Source organism: Leptonychotes weddellii, chromosome 10 (genome assembly GCF_054177405.1).
Source record: "Leptonychotes weddellii isolate Sample4059 chromosome 10, ASM5417740v2, whole genome shotgun sequence".
NCBI classification, from domain to species: domain Eukaryota; kingdom Metazoa; phylum Chordata; class Mammalia; order Carnivora; family Phocidae; genus Leptonychotes; species Leptonychotes weddellii.
The window spans coordinates 38,722,856-38,738,775 of record NC_138378.1 but is presented as its reverse complement, the minus strand read 5'-3'; the positions used below and the strand labels follow the sequence as shown (position 1 = coordinate 38,738,775).

At 46.9% G+C, this 15,920-nt stretch overlaps 1 protein-coding gene across 1 annotated transcript in view; it reads right to left on the bottom strand.

Annotated features, from left to right (window-relative positions):
• The window catches only part of LOC145723652 (uncharacterized), a 60,611-nt gene extending 55,216 nt beyond the window's left edge, over positions 1-5,395 (bottom strand). The window contains exon 1 of the mRNA XM_081831985.1: positions 4,734-5,395. Coding sequence (XP_081688111.1) covers positions 4,734-5,157 — 424 coding nt within the window. The 5' untranslated portion in view covers positions 5,158-5,395. The remainder of the gene's footprint in view (positions 1-4,733) is intronic.
• Positions 5,396-15,920: the final 10,525 nt, after the last annotated feature.

Genomic DNA, 15,920 nt, shown 5'->3' with positions numbered 1-15,920 from the left:
AAGTGACACTGGGCAAAGCACTCACATTCTGCAGCTCCGTGTTAGCCCATGAAAAATGGGTAACAACACTGAATTTGATGGACGGGGGCAGAATTCTAAATTGTGAGATTACAATGTATGCCAGTAACTGAGCTCCTGAGGCATGGTAACTAGTTTTTAACACAGGTCCTGTAGTTCGGAAATCAAAACAGCTTCTTTACTCAACAAGCATCTTTTGAGCATCTACTGTGGGCGGGTGACACAGATGACAAACGTGAGCAAAGGTCACAGGGTCCCTGACCTCCTGGAGCTTAGAATCTGGTGAACAGGACAGATTACTCAAACCAAAACCAAATAAATACATAATTGCCAATTGTGATAAATGCTATGAAGGGAAAATTGAGGGTGTTCAAAGAGCAAAATAGGGGATCTAGTCAGGTCAGGAAGATCTTGGGCCTGGAGGTGAAGGATGAACTAGCTGTGATGGTGACTGTGGAACAGCATGTGTGACAGGTCTGGGACTAGAAGAAGTGTCACCCTTTTCAGGAGCAGAAGAAAGGCCTAAGTAGCGAAGCATGGAAGGGAAGGCAGGGAGGGAAGATAAAGCTGGAGAATCCAGCAAGGCATCCCTGTCAGCCACAGGAGGGATCGAGAGGTTGTGGTCTTTGTCCTCTGAGGAAGAGGAAGCCACAAAGCTAAAGATGTGCTCTCAGATCTGCAACGGAAATTTGCAGTTCAAACACCCACACGGCCCTCTTTCCAAATACCACCTGTGGACCCCACACCTGACTTCAGATGCGCTGCCACATTATCATGATTGGAAGGTATTTCAAATATGCATGTATTATTCACCATTTACCACCTTGGGAAATGTGTCTGATCTGTAAGTTATTATCCCTTGGACCCCTGGTTTTCCAAAGACAGCCACAACACACATGCCCATGTTACACACCAACACACATGCCCATCTGCTCGCCTTACGATATACCCTGATGCTCCTCCACTGAGTAAGTGGTGGTATCTCTGTCCCCCCTTTTTGAACTTGGGTTGACATCTGTAACTGTCTTGGCCAAAAGAAAACAGTGGAAGTCATACCATGTGACTTTTGAGGCTCAGACAAAAAAATGCTGTGCACTTCCACTTTATCCTCTTGGAACCCAGCTGCTGTGCTATGAGGAAGTTCAAACTAAGGCACATGGAGAAGCCATATGGAGAAGCCACACACAGGTGTTCTGGTTGACAGCCCAGCTGAGGGTCCAGCCAACAGCAGGCATCGACCCCAGACATGGGAGTGATGTTGCCTCCAGATGACTGCCGACCCAGCTGTCAAGTCACCCAGCCTTTCACTCTTTCCAGCTGAGACCCCAGACATGGAGTGGAGACAAGCCATCCCTACTACACCCTGTCCAAATTCCTGACCCAAAGTATCCATGAGCAAAAAAATAAAACGGTAGTTTTACACCACTATATTTTGGGGTAATTTGTTATTAGCAATAGTAACTGAGCAAGATATATATGTGTGTGTATATATATATATATACTTTGAACTATATATATTACATATGTATATTTCTTCCTTATTCATTATTCACCTACCCAAGAACTTTCTAGAGGGGATGTCTATAATCACTGCTGAGTTAGAACCTCTGGGCTTTTTTCACACAACTTCTGGGAAAAAAGGGGACCAGTTTCCTTACTTCAAAGAAAAATTAAACACTTTCAAACCACTCAAAACACACACAAGTAATCCATTCTCACTGCAAAAACAAGAAAAAGAGAAAGAAAACCCTCGTTAGCAAATCTGACACCTTATTTCAATTGGCTTTGAAAACCGATGGAAAATGAGATCTTTATCAGCAACAACTAAACAGAGCACCTAGGCCCTCTTGCTTCCTCTCCCGCTGAAGGCTCAAGCGTCTGCAGAGCGTGTGCAAGCTTAAATAAGGCAATGCACATAAAATGTCCTTGTTTTAGCACAGTGCCTGGCACTTAAAAGCCCACAAAGTTCCAGTTATTATTACTGCTTTTGCTGCCATGAGGGTTAACCTTTGTCTTGATTCCAGCACTAACCCTTCCTTTAATAATGCTTGCGTCCCTTCTCAGCAGAAAGGACTCTATATTGGAGTTCAGTCAGATGTCCAGAAAGGGAGCTCAGATTCCATATGACCAGAAATGTTATACAACACTGTGTAACACAACTACAACACCTCTCTATCTTGGTTTGGTGAAAGGACTGTCCTCTTTATAAAAAAAGAAAAATCAGTATGTGTTAGAAAACAGGCTTCTAGGAAGTTACATTTAATCACTGCATGGCGTTCAAGGTGAATAAATAAAAATATCCCCCTTTGATCATTAGCAAGGTACCCCCCATGTGGTTATATAAATATTACAAAGCTGCACCCAGATGGTGGCATGAATACCAGGGAACAGAGGTGGGATCAAAGAGCCAGGCCACCTCAGGTTGGTTCCGCCCTCTACTCCTCAACTGCTGTGTGACCTTAAGCGAAGCACTCAGTCTCTCCCAGACACAGTGTCTTTAAAACAAGGCTAAATTCCAAACTTCTTATCCATACTGAAAGGACCCTTAAGTAGAATAGCACCCAAGTTCCAGGGTAAAAGTGACTACTCAAATACTTAAGTTTGCTGAATGGCAACCCCCCAAGCGAAATGATCACTTGCAGATTCACACACATTAATTAATTAGCTCAAAAAAATTAGCTCAAAAAACCTGAGCCTTGCTGAGAATCACCTAGGCGTCATGTAATGAAATTATAAGTATCTACTTGAAGAAAAGGTGACTAGGGACAGAATTAGGACTGGCATGCCATTTGGGGGCTGGATGGCATTCCCCTTCACACTGCTAGCTTTTCACTATTACCGCCAGTTGCTGGGGTAGGGGTATTCTGAAGCCCTACATTTATGGGAGGGGAGAGAGAGGCAGAAAGAATATGGGAGGAGAGAGATCAAGGGAAGGGACAGGGAAAAGAGTTGTGCTATGGAACTGAGTCCAGAGTTGGTGGCACCTGAAAAGAAATGTCACTGCTAGGAAAACCATTTCAAAATGACATTTGAGTCACCAGGTTTCAAGTTTGCAGAGTGTCTGCCACCCCCTTTCTCCCTGAACATCCCAGCTTTCCCAGGGCCCAGGCAGCCCCCTGCCACTGATGGACTTAACTGTATGGGTCACGTTCTCCATCCAGAAAAATGTCTTTTATAGCCTGACAGTGGTGGAAACTCTAGGACTCACAGAGCCTGAGCATGCAGGAAAAATGGCCGGCATGTAATTGACTTCACATGGTCCTTTCCAAAGGTGGCATCAAGTACAGACTGTCTTTACACTCATAAAAATCCGGTAGATTAAAGGGCGGTGAAAGAAAACCCTCCTCGTGAGAATCAGTCAGTAGATGCTTTTGGCAGGTCTGGCACTGCCCTCCGAGAGAGGTCCAGCTTCCCTCCCCAGCACAGCCCCCTTCCCGATGTCGGCCCCCATCACCAGATAATCTGGGATTCAGGAGAAAGGGAGAGAGCTGTGGAGTCCCAACGGCTCCACTGAAGACCCGGGCGGACTTTCTCATATTACCATATATGAGGAAGTCTGTCAAGAGGTCTGTTAAGACCTGAACCAAGCCCGACCATCTGCTTTAACCCCAGAAGCATGAGACCAGCCAATTTGGGGGAGATCCCTTTTTTAATTGATGCCACCCTTTTACCATCACTATCGAAAGGCTTTTATTCTGCACTTCCTAACGCCTCGTATCAGAGCTACATCTATCTTAACACCAAAGCATGTATTTGTAACGGTTTTTTCTCACAACCATTTTTACGGCTGTTTTCCCACGAACTGTGCCACTTGAACGGCTAGGATATAAAACCATTTTTACAACAGTTATTCTTCCAAGTCTCTCGGTCAGTTATTTAGACAGCTGCCCCCCAGGGTCCAAACTGTTTTCGGTGGACAACTGTTCTAAGCACATTTCTCCACAAGGTCTATTTCAGCTCAAGAAAAGCCAAGGACAAAGATAAGACAAAAGTTGTGGGTAAAGGGCGGACCCACTGCAGGGCACCATGAGAGCAGTCGACAGCGTGATGGGCAGGGCAATCTAAATCATTTCTTCCAGAATTGCAAGTGCACAAAAGGGATCAGCCTTCCCAGTGAGTGGTCAGTGAAAGAGAACAAGTACATTCCTAAACCCTAGCCAGATGGCCAACACTTTTTTTCCTACCCGAAGTTCCGGGCACCTGTTCTGGAAAAGTGGGTATGGAGCTCTGTACCTGGTACATACCGCCTGTTCTATGTGGGGGACACGGGAGAATTACGTGTTCACCAGTCAACCAGCCCCCTTCGTGCCCTCAACAAGCCAAAGGTGTACAGGTGGTTACCTGCACAGGTACCGAATCTTAATCAGCACCACTTTATTACTGGCCTGGGGGCGGGGGGGGGGGAGCTTCTTTAGGGTAACAGTCCCCGCCGCCTCTACCACCAGTCCCTCCAGCCGGTGGGTAAGAAGGATAGAGCCAAGAGGCACAGGTAAGTGTTCCCGGGGCCAGCCGGGCGGCCACACGTGCCGGCCGCGTTTCCACTGCGCGGTCCTCGCCTCCAGGGCCCCCTCCTCCCAAGCCCCTCCAGGGGGTAGGGGGAGTCCTTGTGCCCGGCACCCCCTCCCACCGGCCAGCCTGCTCGCCCCGAGCCCGGCCCGGGAGCCCCGAGCTCCCGGAGCCGCAGCGCCCACTCGGGGCGAGCCGCGAGCACTCACCATTATGCTCTTGCATGCTCGACAGCGACCAGAGCAGCAGCGCCACCAAGGCCAGGAAGCAGAGCTGGCTCAGCAGAAGGTCCCTCCGGCGGCTCCGGCGACGCTCGCGGTCCTCGTCGTCGGGCGACGGCATCCTCGGGCGGCAGGGCAGCGGCCCCGGCAGGCGGCGGCCGCTCCTGTCGCGGGCGGCCGCGGCGGGGACGGCGGCGGGAGGCAACCCTGCGCGCTGCAGCCGCGCGTCCTCGCTGCGCTCCCGCTCGGCCGCCGCCGCCTCCTCTTCCTCTTCCCCGCCGCTGCCGGGCTCGTCGTCTTCGTCCTCGTCGTCGCTGTCGCTCAGTCCCTCTTCTCCCTCCTCCTCCTCCTCGCCACTGGCCCGCGCCGCCGCCTCCCGGCGCTCGGGGTCCCTCTCTTCCTCGCGCGCCATGGCTCCCACGCTCGGCGTCCGCGCTCGGCCTCGGGCGGCGGCGCGGCGGGGGCGGCGGGGGCGGCCGGGAGGCGGGGGCGGCGGCGGCCGAGGAGGAGGAGCGGGGAAGGACCGGCGGGAGGAGGGCCCGCCGCTGGCCAACTCCGCCGACTGGCGAGGCCACCCGGGCTGGCTCCGGCCTCGCCGGCTGCGGGAGCGCGTCGCGGGGCCGCCCGCCCCCTCACTCCATGGTCCGCGCGCGGGGAGCGGGGAGCCGGGGCGAGCGGGGCCGGGGCGCGTCGGGAGCACGGCCGAGGCGGGAGCACGAGCGAGGCGGGAGCACGAGCGAGGCGGGAGCACGAGCGGCGCAGCTCCCGCAGCCTGCGGCGGCGCGGCGGCTCGGGCTCGGGCTCGGGCGCGGGCGGGGGGCAGTGCCGGGGACGCAGCCCGCGCTGGCCGGCGCGGCGGAGAGGGGGCGCGTGGGGAGGAGACTGAGCTGGGGAGGGAGCCCGGTCCACGATCTTTCGGCCCCGCGGCCGGGGGTGAGGGGGCTAGCGCAGAAGGCCCCCTCTTGGGGAGCACGCCACCGGGAGGCGGATCTCCGGGTTGAAGGAATCGCCCGAAACTTCGGAGAAACCGAGGGTCTCTTCAGCCCCCTCCCCACCCTCTGCCCTGAGCGGAGAGGCCGCGAGTGTGCTGGGCTGCACGCGCCCAGCCCCTGGCCGCGCCTCCTCCCGCGGGCCTCCTGGGTTTCCCTCCGCCCCCTTGTGGGGTTCCCCTGCGCGCCAGGCTCTGGACCTGGAACGGGACTCTCTGGAGGCCCTTGGTTCACTGGGGTGTCCTGGCTCCCCCCGCTGGCCCTGCTCACACTTCACTCCCGGATCGCACTGGACCCAACCCAATGCTGTGGCTGAAGGAAGGGGGGCACCTGGCACTGTCCTTGAGTGAGGCGGCCTAAGGGTCCCTAGCAGGGTCACAGCAAAGGACAAAGCAAACCTTCAAAGGTGGCTTCCTTTCCACATAGGGACCATTTCACTCACAGAGACTCTATAGAAGACTCTTGCTTCTTGGGCATGTCATTTATTTACTCCTATTCTCAGCTTGGCATTTTTCCCAGACATACAGATCACCTTCCCTATGATGCCAGTGTGATTGTTCTTTTGCTTTGGTTCTCAGGTACTGAGGAGGATTTAAAACTATGTAAGTTCCTCCAGGCTGGAGTGTTTGGGGGGGAATTCTCCAGTGGTGTTACCTCCCTCAAACGTTCAGAGACACAGAAATGGAAGGTTAGGAGTGCAGAACATGCTGTCTTTCCTTCAGCTAACTAAGGAAGACACTCAAATAGTGTAAATAGGAAAAATAAAAGTGAATGAGGAAAGCTGGAACTAATTGGGCCGGGGCACAAACACGACCTCAGGGGGGAAATGGCCACAGGCACCAGAAATTGTGTAATCTGGTGATGGAAGAGGTATCCGAGAGGGAGCAGGGAGGAGAGACCAGGAACTGGCGATTCCCTAGAAATCCTCCCAGCACCTGCAGTGAGTGAGAGGAGGAAGCAGGGCAGGAGGGAGAGACAGGGACAGAGAGCTCACTCCTTTGGCACATAGAAATGACTTTTGAGTTAATATTCATTGTGACATTTCAGAGCAAAGAGGGTATTGGAGTAAAACAAAGACCTCTGAGCAGCCAATCACCACCCAGGAAGAAAAATTGGGAAATCTGTTCCCCAGCCTGATAGCATCTTCAGCAAGTGGGTCCCTCACCACAACCCCCCTCCCTGCACCTCCCCCACCTGCCCCCCCCCCCACCAGCTCACCCGGAGGCAATGGCTTTTCTGCAGGAAGGAGAAGGAAGGCTTCTTCCTGGGTAGGGAAGACCCTCTTCTCCAACAGGCAAACTTGGGGGGTGGGGGGACAGCAGACTCCTAAGTCTTCCGTCAGCCCTGGGGAAGGGAGGCAGACCTCAGTGGGCTCCTCTTCCAAGGAAAACAGCTATTTCTGTCCTACTTGTTCTTTCCTGGTTTTTAGAAGCCTCCCCCTTCCCAAAATTGAATTTTGTTAGAAGCAGGAGCTGAAATAATAATGTGCTACTTATCTTTCACCATCAGGATCGTCATCAATCCTGAGGTAGCTTTTGCCTTTTATTTCTTAATCTGTTTGCACATTTTTGTGCAGGGAGCCGTAGAGAGAAAATTCCAGGCCCTGCTATGTCAGTCTGAGGATTAGCGTGCTTGGAAAGAGAGGCATCAGCCCGAGATGCGCTGGGGCCTTCACCCTTCCAGGGATGAGCCAGGCACCTCCCCACCCAGGGCTAGGTGCCGGGGGTCACCATGCGTGCCCTGTTTTTACCTCCCACCCACATTCCAGTTGCAGTTCTGTGTAAAGACATTGGGCCTGATGCGGGGGCACAGAAGTGATTCATCTTTCTCCTAGCTCTGCCTTTATAACAAAGAATTAAAAGCCTCCCATGACCACATTCGCTGATGCTCAGCCCAGGAGAGCTCTTACATCAGCCAGTGAGTGGGGCGTTATCTGCACCCAGACAACCAGCAGCTTCTGGGCCCTCCTGTGTTCCTTCCAGGCCTCCAGCCTCCCCTTGCCCACAGCACCCAGCCCTGACAGAGCAGTTTCCACAACAAAGCAAGGTCCTATCTCCGTAACACCAAACAACGCCAGTTGTGTCAGACAAACCACTGAATGAGAAGGAAGGATGGGAAGAAACGAGAAAATCAGAAGCCACTTTGCTGGCTGAGGTACTCACCAGGGTTGCACCTTAATGCAGGGAGACGTGGCCCAAGCAAAAAGGAAAGAGCACCAGAGGTTCACAGAAAACCTTTTTACATCTCTTTTACTTTATTAAGTAAACTTACTTACTTTAAGTAAGCTCTACACCCAATGCGGAGCTGAAAACACGACCTGAGATCAAGAGCCGCATGCTCTACAGACTGAGCCAGCCAGGCACCCCTCACAGAAAACTTTTAAGCACAATAAAGCCAAATGTTGGTGGGTGGGGGGAATAAAAGGGAGAGGCTCTTCCATGGAATGTTTCTGGAACAGTCCTCAGGTACGGTACTCCTTCCACGTTCCCCAGGCCTCCTGCCACCGCCTGACCTTGGTAAACTACAGCACTGACCGAATCGACCTGCTGCCCTTGACCGTGCTGCCACCCAGATTTGGACAAAACCCCAGCTTCATCCTGGAAAGCCTGACTCTTGTTTCCCTCCCCATTCTTACCAACTGCCTTTCTTGAGAAAGCCAGTAAAACTGCTCCTTTAGACTCTTCCTGAGCTGTCAGCATTTTGAAGAACACAAAATAATCACTCCTGTATGTGTGTGAGTCCACATTGCACGTCCTGAGGCATTTGAGAGCACCCTGTCTGCAAGGTGGGGCTCACGTTATTTTAAGTGTTCAGTTTACAACCGGAGTTAAAAGAAACTGCTCATCTTATGATAGTTTCCAATTTTTTATTTTCCTTTTGCCCAACTGTCTGCATTTGCTTGGCAATTTGAACTCGCTACATGGATATGGCTATAGATTTTTTTCTTCCCTGGTGGACTGCCCATCATCTTTTTTTTCCTTAAGATTTATTTATTTATTTGAGAAAGAGAATGAGAGAGCACATGCGTGCGAGCAGGAGGTGCAGAAGGAAAGGGAGAGAGATTATCAAGCAGATTCTGAGCTGTGTGCAGAGTGCAGAGCCTGACATGGGGTTCAATCCCACAACCCTGAGATCATGACCTGAGCTGAAACCAAGAGTCAGATGCTTAACTGACTACACCACCCATCATCTTTTTTTAAAAAGTAGGTATCACAGGGCGCCTGGGTGGCTCAGTTGGTTAAGCGACTGCCTTCGGCTCAGGTCATGATCCTGGAGTCCCTGGATAGAGTCCCGCATCGGGCTCCCTGCTCGGCAGGGAGTCTGCTTCTCCCTCTGACCCTCCCCCCTCTCATGTGCTCTCTCTCATTCTCTCTCAAATAAATAAATAAAATCTTAAAAAAATAAATAAAAAAAAGTAGGTATCATAGTATACATACAGTAAAATGCACGCAGCTTAAGCATCGAGCTCAATGATTGTATGTATGTATGTACACCCTATGTGGGTTCCAGATCACGACTTAGAACAGTTCCTGATCATCGCCCCCCCACCCCAGAAGGCTCTTTGTGCCAACCCTCCAGCAGGCAATAACCCTCTGAAAATAACCCCTTGCAGGTCATTGTTGCCTGTCCTTGAACTTCAGGTAAATGGATGCTTGCTTCTGTGGGATCTGTCCACACTGGTGTGTAGAGCTGTGATTTTTTTTTTTTTTTCATGCTGCGTAGGTGTGGATTGTTTTTACCTGATGCTTCAGTTCCCTTCCAAGTTTAATGTAAGCCCAGAATAACCAAACCACTGCCTCTGGATCAGAGACAAATGACCTCCCAGATTGGCTGTTTTATAAGGAACTTCAACTGAAATTGAAATAGTCACAGGCTGCTTCTCAAACTGGTTACACTACCCCAGGGTAACTGCAGGACAACAGGTCAACCAGCAAACTTTGGGGGTCGGCCTTTTAAAGCCTAAAAGAAGCCCTCATATGTGCATAAGATTTGGACACAGCTTTGAATGGAAAAAGCACAACCCATTTCTTATGCATTTTTTCCACCCTCTTTTTCTTCTAAATGAGAGTTAAGTAGAATAGGTACCATCAGGAGAGATTCCCACCCAGTCCTTGGCAGAGCCATGGTGCAGCCTTTCAATCAAATGTCAGTGGACTTAGAAAGTACAAGAGAGCTTGTTAGAAATGACAGTTCCCAGCCCCAGCCTGGAAATCTGCAGTATGCACAAGCTCCCAGGGGTTCTTCTGTGTTAAGGTTTGAGATCTGCTATTCTAGGGAATACAGCTTGGCATGTATTTTTGGTGGATCCTGGAGGGCAAATCTAAAGATGAAAAATATATTACCTTGCGCCTTTTTGTCAATATTTTTAATTGACTCGTTTGGGATGTTTGGAAGAAATAAAGACAGGGTACACGAACACACCCTATAGCTCTATGGCTATATCTATCTTCTGTTTCACACAAGTGGTATCAAAAATAAAAGTGACTCCTATGGGGACACCTGGCTGGCTTAGTTGCTTAAGCGTCTGACTCTTGATTTCAGCTCAGGTCATGATCTCAGGGTCCTGCGATCAAGCCCCGCATTGGACTCCACGCTCAGCCCAGAGTCTGTTTGAGATTCTCTCTCCCTCTCCCTCTGCCCCTCCCCACCTTACACTCGTTTGCTCTCTCTCTCAAAAAAAAAATGTTTTTTTCAAAAAGAAAACACGTAAACCCCACTAGTTTTATTTGGAAACTTGGGCACACAGGACACTGAGTACAGCAGGGAGGGCCCTGAGGGCTTATTTCTGTTAACATATCAATACTAGGCTTAGGAATCCCATGTTTTTAATCAAGAAAATAGATCTATAAAATGTTTTATCATTTTTGCATTTCAAGACCTCATCCTGATAAATATGGTATACATCTTAAGTAGCAAAATCATCCTGTATTATGAATAGTGTTAGGTCTTTTTTGTCAAGTTAAGCAAAATCATATGTGTCTCTGGATAGGCAAATAGATGTCAAAATATAAATAGATATAAATATACATGGATATAAAATATAGAGATCTCTCTACATTTATATAGAGAGATATAAATAGGTGTAATATATAAACATATATAAATATCCTTGTGTTATAAAAAATTACACTTATATAATATAAAATATATATATTTTTAGATGGTTGACAATGGTTACTTCTGGAGGTGGGATTACAAGATTTTGGATGGGGATCAGTGAATAAAGAGGGTCTTTCACTTTTTACTTTATACTGTTTTATATTTTTGGAATTATTTTTCTGGCATCGGCATGTCCTTTTTTTTTAATTTAAAAAATAAGGAAAAATTAAAAGAATCTGTTCATGTGTAAGTAGTTAAGACAGTTGACTTAAATTAGAGGAATTGACATGGTTTGACTTTGGCAGGACTGAGCAGAAGGCTAGGTCAGGAGCTCCAGGCCACTTTGCCCAGCATTTCCTGGCTGCCCTGTGCCCTGAGGTTGCCTCTGAGGAGCCTAGGATGGCAGAGGTGGGACAGCCCACCCAGGTGCTCGGCCTTAGCTGGTAGAGCAGGAAGCTGGACTTCTGATTCTGATTTGGCCGCGGATCTAAAGTGCAGGCATTTCTTCCCTGTTCCTCCATGTCCTCACTGGTAACTAGAAAGATGCTGCCAGCCCTTCTTCAGAAGGTTGCGGCAAGCCTGCGTTTTGAAAATACAAAACAGTCCAAAGAAAGAGATGCCCAGGTCTGTCGCTCTTCACACTTGAGTAACCCTGTGTTATGGGTAATGAGCGTAATCGCAGCAAACCTCTCTTCCCCAGCACCCGGAATCTAACTGCAGATCAGAGTCCACTTTAAGTCCAGCTCAACTGCCAAGGGTAACATCCTAAGAGTTGTAAACACATGACCCATCACCAAGCCCTTGTCCCCGGAGAGACCCGAAGTCAGGCTCTAAGTCAGTGGGATGGCCCCATGTTGTACAGTGCTGTATCCAGGTCCTTATCTCATTTCATTCTCCCAGGACACCAGCCACCCCAAGGTAGGGGGCAGTCCACACAGCCGACCTTGAAAAGCGGTGGTAGCACGCCCCTGGTGGCAGTGGTAAACATCCTCCTGGGGGGATTTCTGATCGCCTGAAAGTGGTTACTTTCCACCCTACCTGCCCTTGACTGACTGGTTCAGCTTAATCTCAGACTGAATCCAGTCTCCACCCTTTCTGCTCAGGCAACATCTGACTGTGAGGTGACTGCTGCGTCACCTGTAGCTCTCTCCGTCCCCAGAGTTGGATTCACTGGAGAGATTTCCTCAAACTTTTATTATGGCCGTACTGCCTTCCGCTACTTAAATATGTCACTTGTTTAATAGTAAATCTCTTCTTTGAAAATTTATACCTCAGGTAGACGGGACTCACCTGTACCATTTCCTTTCCAACCATTTAGGTCCTCGCTACCCAAAATGTCATCCATGGGCCAGGAACATGACATCCTTTGGGAACTGCTTGGAAATGCAGATCTCAGGGCCCACAGCACACCTGCTAAATAAAAATCTGCTTTTAAACAAAATCCATGAAAGATTCCTATGCAGAGGAAAGATGGAGAAACATGGATTGGGTTGGTACTTCCTCTAGGACTTCATAACAACCCATATTTATGGTTAACTACAAACTATACTACTCAAGATTACATATACTATTTTATTTTTTGAACTTGCAATGTCTCATTTGCTTTCAAACACCTCTTAAATAAGGAAAACCAACAAAACCAAATTCTGAATGTTTAAGCATTTAAAGTAATCTACGAGCAATAGATACTGAAGTCCCTAAGGATTAAGAATTTCAGCCACATCATTAAACATTTAGCTGTGAATAGTGAGTCCCTCCATTGCAGAAAATATTCAAAAGAATTTCTAAGATAAATCCCATACCTATCATAAACTACGTTAGTTCACAACACAACTAGAATTCATTTGAAATACAAAGGGTATAAATTAAACTTTCAAAATCAGCATGAGAATTTGAGAATACAACCCTGACTTGGTATGATATTTTTTATTTTCTTTCAAAATGTTTCCATCCATCATTTGCATTAGTCATATTCTTGTTGGAATATTATGTCCAAAAATATCAAGTTTTTGAGTAGGATGACAAAAATTATTGAAGGAATGGAAAAAATAGTCCTTTGAGGTGTTAATAATTGAGTGCAACAAATTTTTTAACTTTTTATTTTGAGCTATTTTTTTCTGATGTTATTTTATTAAGTTTTTTATTTTAAATCCAGTATAGTTAACATGCAGGGTTATATTAGTTTCAGGAGTACAATATAGTGATTCAACAATTCTAATATTACTCAGTGCTCATCAGGATAAGTGCATGCCTTAATCCCCATCACCTATTTAACCCTCCTCCCCTCTGGCAACCATCAGCTTGTTCTCTACAGTTAAGAGTCTGTTTCTTGGTTTCTATCTCTGTTTTATTCTTTGCTTGTTTGTTCTGAGCTAATTTTAAACTTACAGAAAGTTGTAAAAATAGTACAAAGAGATCCTGTAGACCCTTCATGAATTCCTCCTAATGTTATCATGTTAGTATCATCTAGTATCTACTAGTACCTTAGTAATGTTATCATCTTAGTATCGTAGTACACTATGAAAATCAAATCTATAAAATTAACACAGGTACAATGCTATTAAATAAACTACAGACCTTGCTCAAATTTTATCACTTTTTCTTCTCATGCTCTTTTTCTATTCCAGTAACCAATTCAGAATGCCACATTGTATTTAGTTATTATTTCTCCAATTATTTCATCCAATCTATGACAGTTTCTCAGTGTTTCCTTATCTTTCATGACTTTGATGCTTTTGAAGAATACTGATGGTTTATTTTGTAGAATGTTTCTTGATGTAGGTTGGTCTAATGTTTTCCCATGACTTGCATGAGGTTATACATTTCCAGCAAGGAAATGATACTGAATCTATCAAGGGTTTGTGATGTCAAGATGTCTTGTCACTGGTGATGTGAACCTTGATCACTTGAAGTTAATATCTGGGGTTGGGGGAAGATACTTTGAAACTATGCAAATTTTGTTTCACTTCAAATTTTCACCCATTAATTTTAACATCCGTTGGTGGATCTTATGCACAATAATGATTAGTGTGGTATTTAACCATTCTGTCTAAAAGTTACTTACCATATCCCTGAAGCCTTTAATAACTATTAGAGAAGACTTACGTGTTTGTGAGTAAAGTGGGAATTTGAGGAGGGAGGCGAGCTGTGTTCAAACAACAAACAAGGAGGGGAGGGGAAAGGAAAACAGGCTGTGTTTCCATCCTACCTTGATATCCCAGGAAGTTATTTATGTAGTACAGTATCCATCTTCAAGACCTCCTAGATCAGATTTCACAACCTATCCATAAGTATAAATCTACCAGTCAAGGAATCCAGGCTTATTATTCAGAATTTTGTCTTTAAAGGAACAAGCATGCTTTAAAAACAAAAGAAGAGAAAAATCTAATAACTGTCTATATGATCCCAAACCTGGTGTTAGTGAAGTACATAAATCAAGCTGAGGAATTTATTATAATCAAACAGACTGTATTTTTTATTTTGTCATCCATATTTTATTAGTATTAACAAAGTATTTGATAGATGCAATTTTGTCTTTGATTACTTCAACTGGTTTTCATGAAGAAATCTTTGGTCAGACCTTTGGGTATTATGCTACTGGTGACCACCAACTTCAAATGTCATGGTTCAAAAGTTTTTTGTTTTGTTTTGTTTTTAAAACATGCACTCTTCTCTCTTTGTATTTAACAGAAACCTCAGAGACCTTGAAATTACAACAAGGGCTCCTTTTTCCACAAAGCAAATCACTTTTATTCCTTCACAAGCAACAGTCTCTGGTTCCAGAACTATAAATGAATTGAGCCCAAAACCAGGGCTCAAAGGAACCAGGAGCTATTTCTGGCTCTTCTACTGATATGCATGATTAGGAGAATGTCATAAACCCCATGTGCTTTCATTTTCTCATTTACTAAAACCTTAGTTTCTTTCCTGTCTCCAAGATAAAGAGCTATCACATCATCACTCATAGTGGTGTACAGATATCAGGGACTTCCAAATTTCTGATAGGAGAAACTGCTGTCACCTGTTAGATCAACTAAGAATAAGAAAGATGAGGGGTGCCTGGGTGTCTCAGTCGTTAAGCGTCTGCCTTTGGCTCAGGTCATGGTCCCAGGGTCCTGGGATCGAGCCCCGCATCAGGCTCCCTGCTCAGTGGGAAGCCTGCTTCTCCCTCTCCCACTTCCCCTGCTTGTGTTCCCTCTCTCGCTGTGTCTCTCTCTGTCAAATAAATAAATAAAATCTTTAAAAAAAAAATAAGAAGAAAGATGAAAGTTTTTATTTTACCTTCACTCATTCCTTCTCTGATGCTATATCTTTATGTAGATCCAATTTCTGACATATATATGTGTGTATTTATACATATATATATACATGTATATGTATATGTATATCCATATATATATATGAATGACAGCAATGAGCAATGATACAAGGGATCAAGGGATGGAGGGGAAGAATTAGGATTATTTTGTTATTATAAGATTTTGCACTAACCATGCAACATTGTTTGAAAATGAATTTGAATTAGTTATAAATATATATTTCTAGAGCAACCAGGAAAAATGTATAACAGATATGCTAAGAAAACAAAGAAAATGGGGTCATCTAACATGTTAAATAAAAATCACAAATGTCAGCGGAGCAAGATGGCGGAGGAGTAGGAGACCTGGATTTCGTCTCCTCTCAGGAATTCAGCTGGATAGGGATCAAACCATTCTGAACACCTACAAACTCAACAGGAGATCGAAGAAAGGAATAGCAACAACTCTCTGAACAGAAAAGCGACCACTTTCTGGAAGGTAGGACGTGCGGAGAAGTGAATCCGAAGCGATATTCGGGAGGATAGATGGCGGGGGAGGGGCCTCCGTCGGCCGCCTCTGGCAAGTGATAGAGCCGCGGAGCACAAAATCGGAACTTTTAAAAGTCTGCTCCGCCAAGGGACGTCACTCTGGTGGCTAAGCGGGGGGTGGAACCCTCCGGGACAGTGTGGTCTCAGGACCCTCGGGGTCACAGAAAGACCGGGGGTGCCTGAGTGCGGCAGAGCTCCCAGGTATCGGAGCAGGGAAGCCGGCTGCAGAGGCGGAGCCCA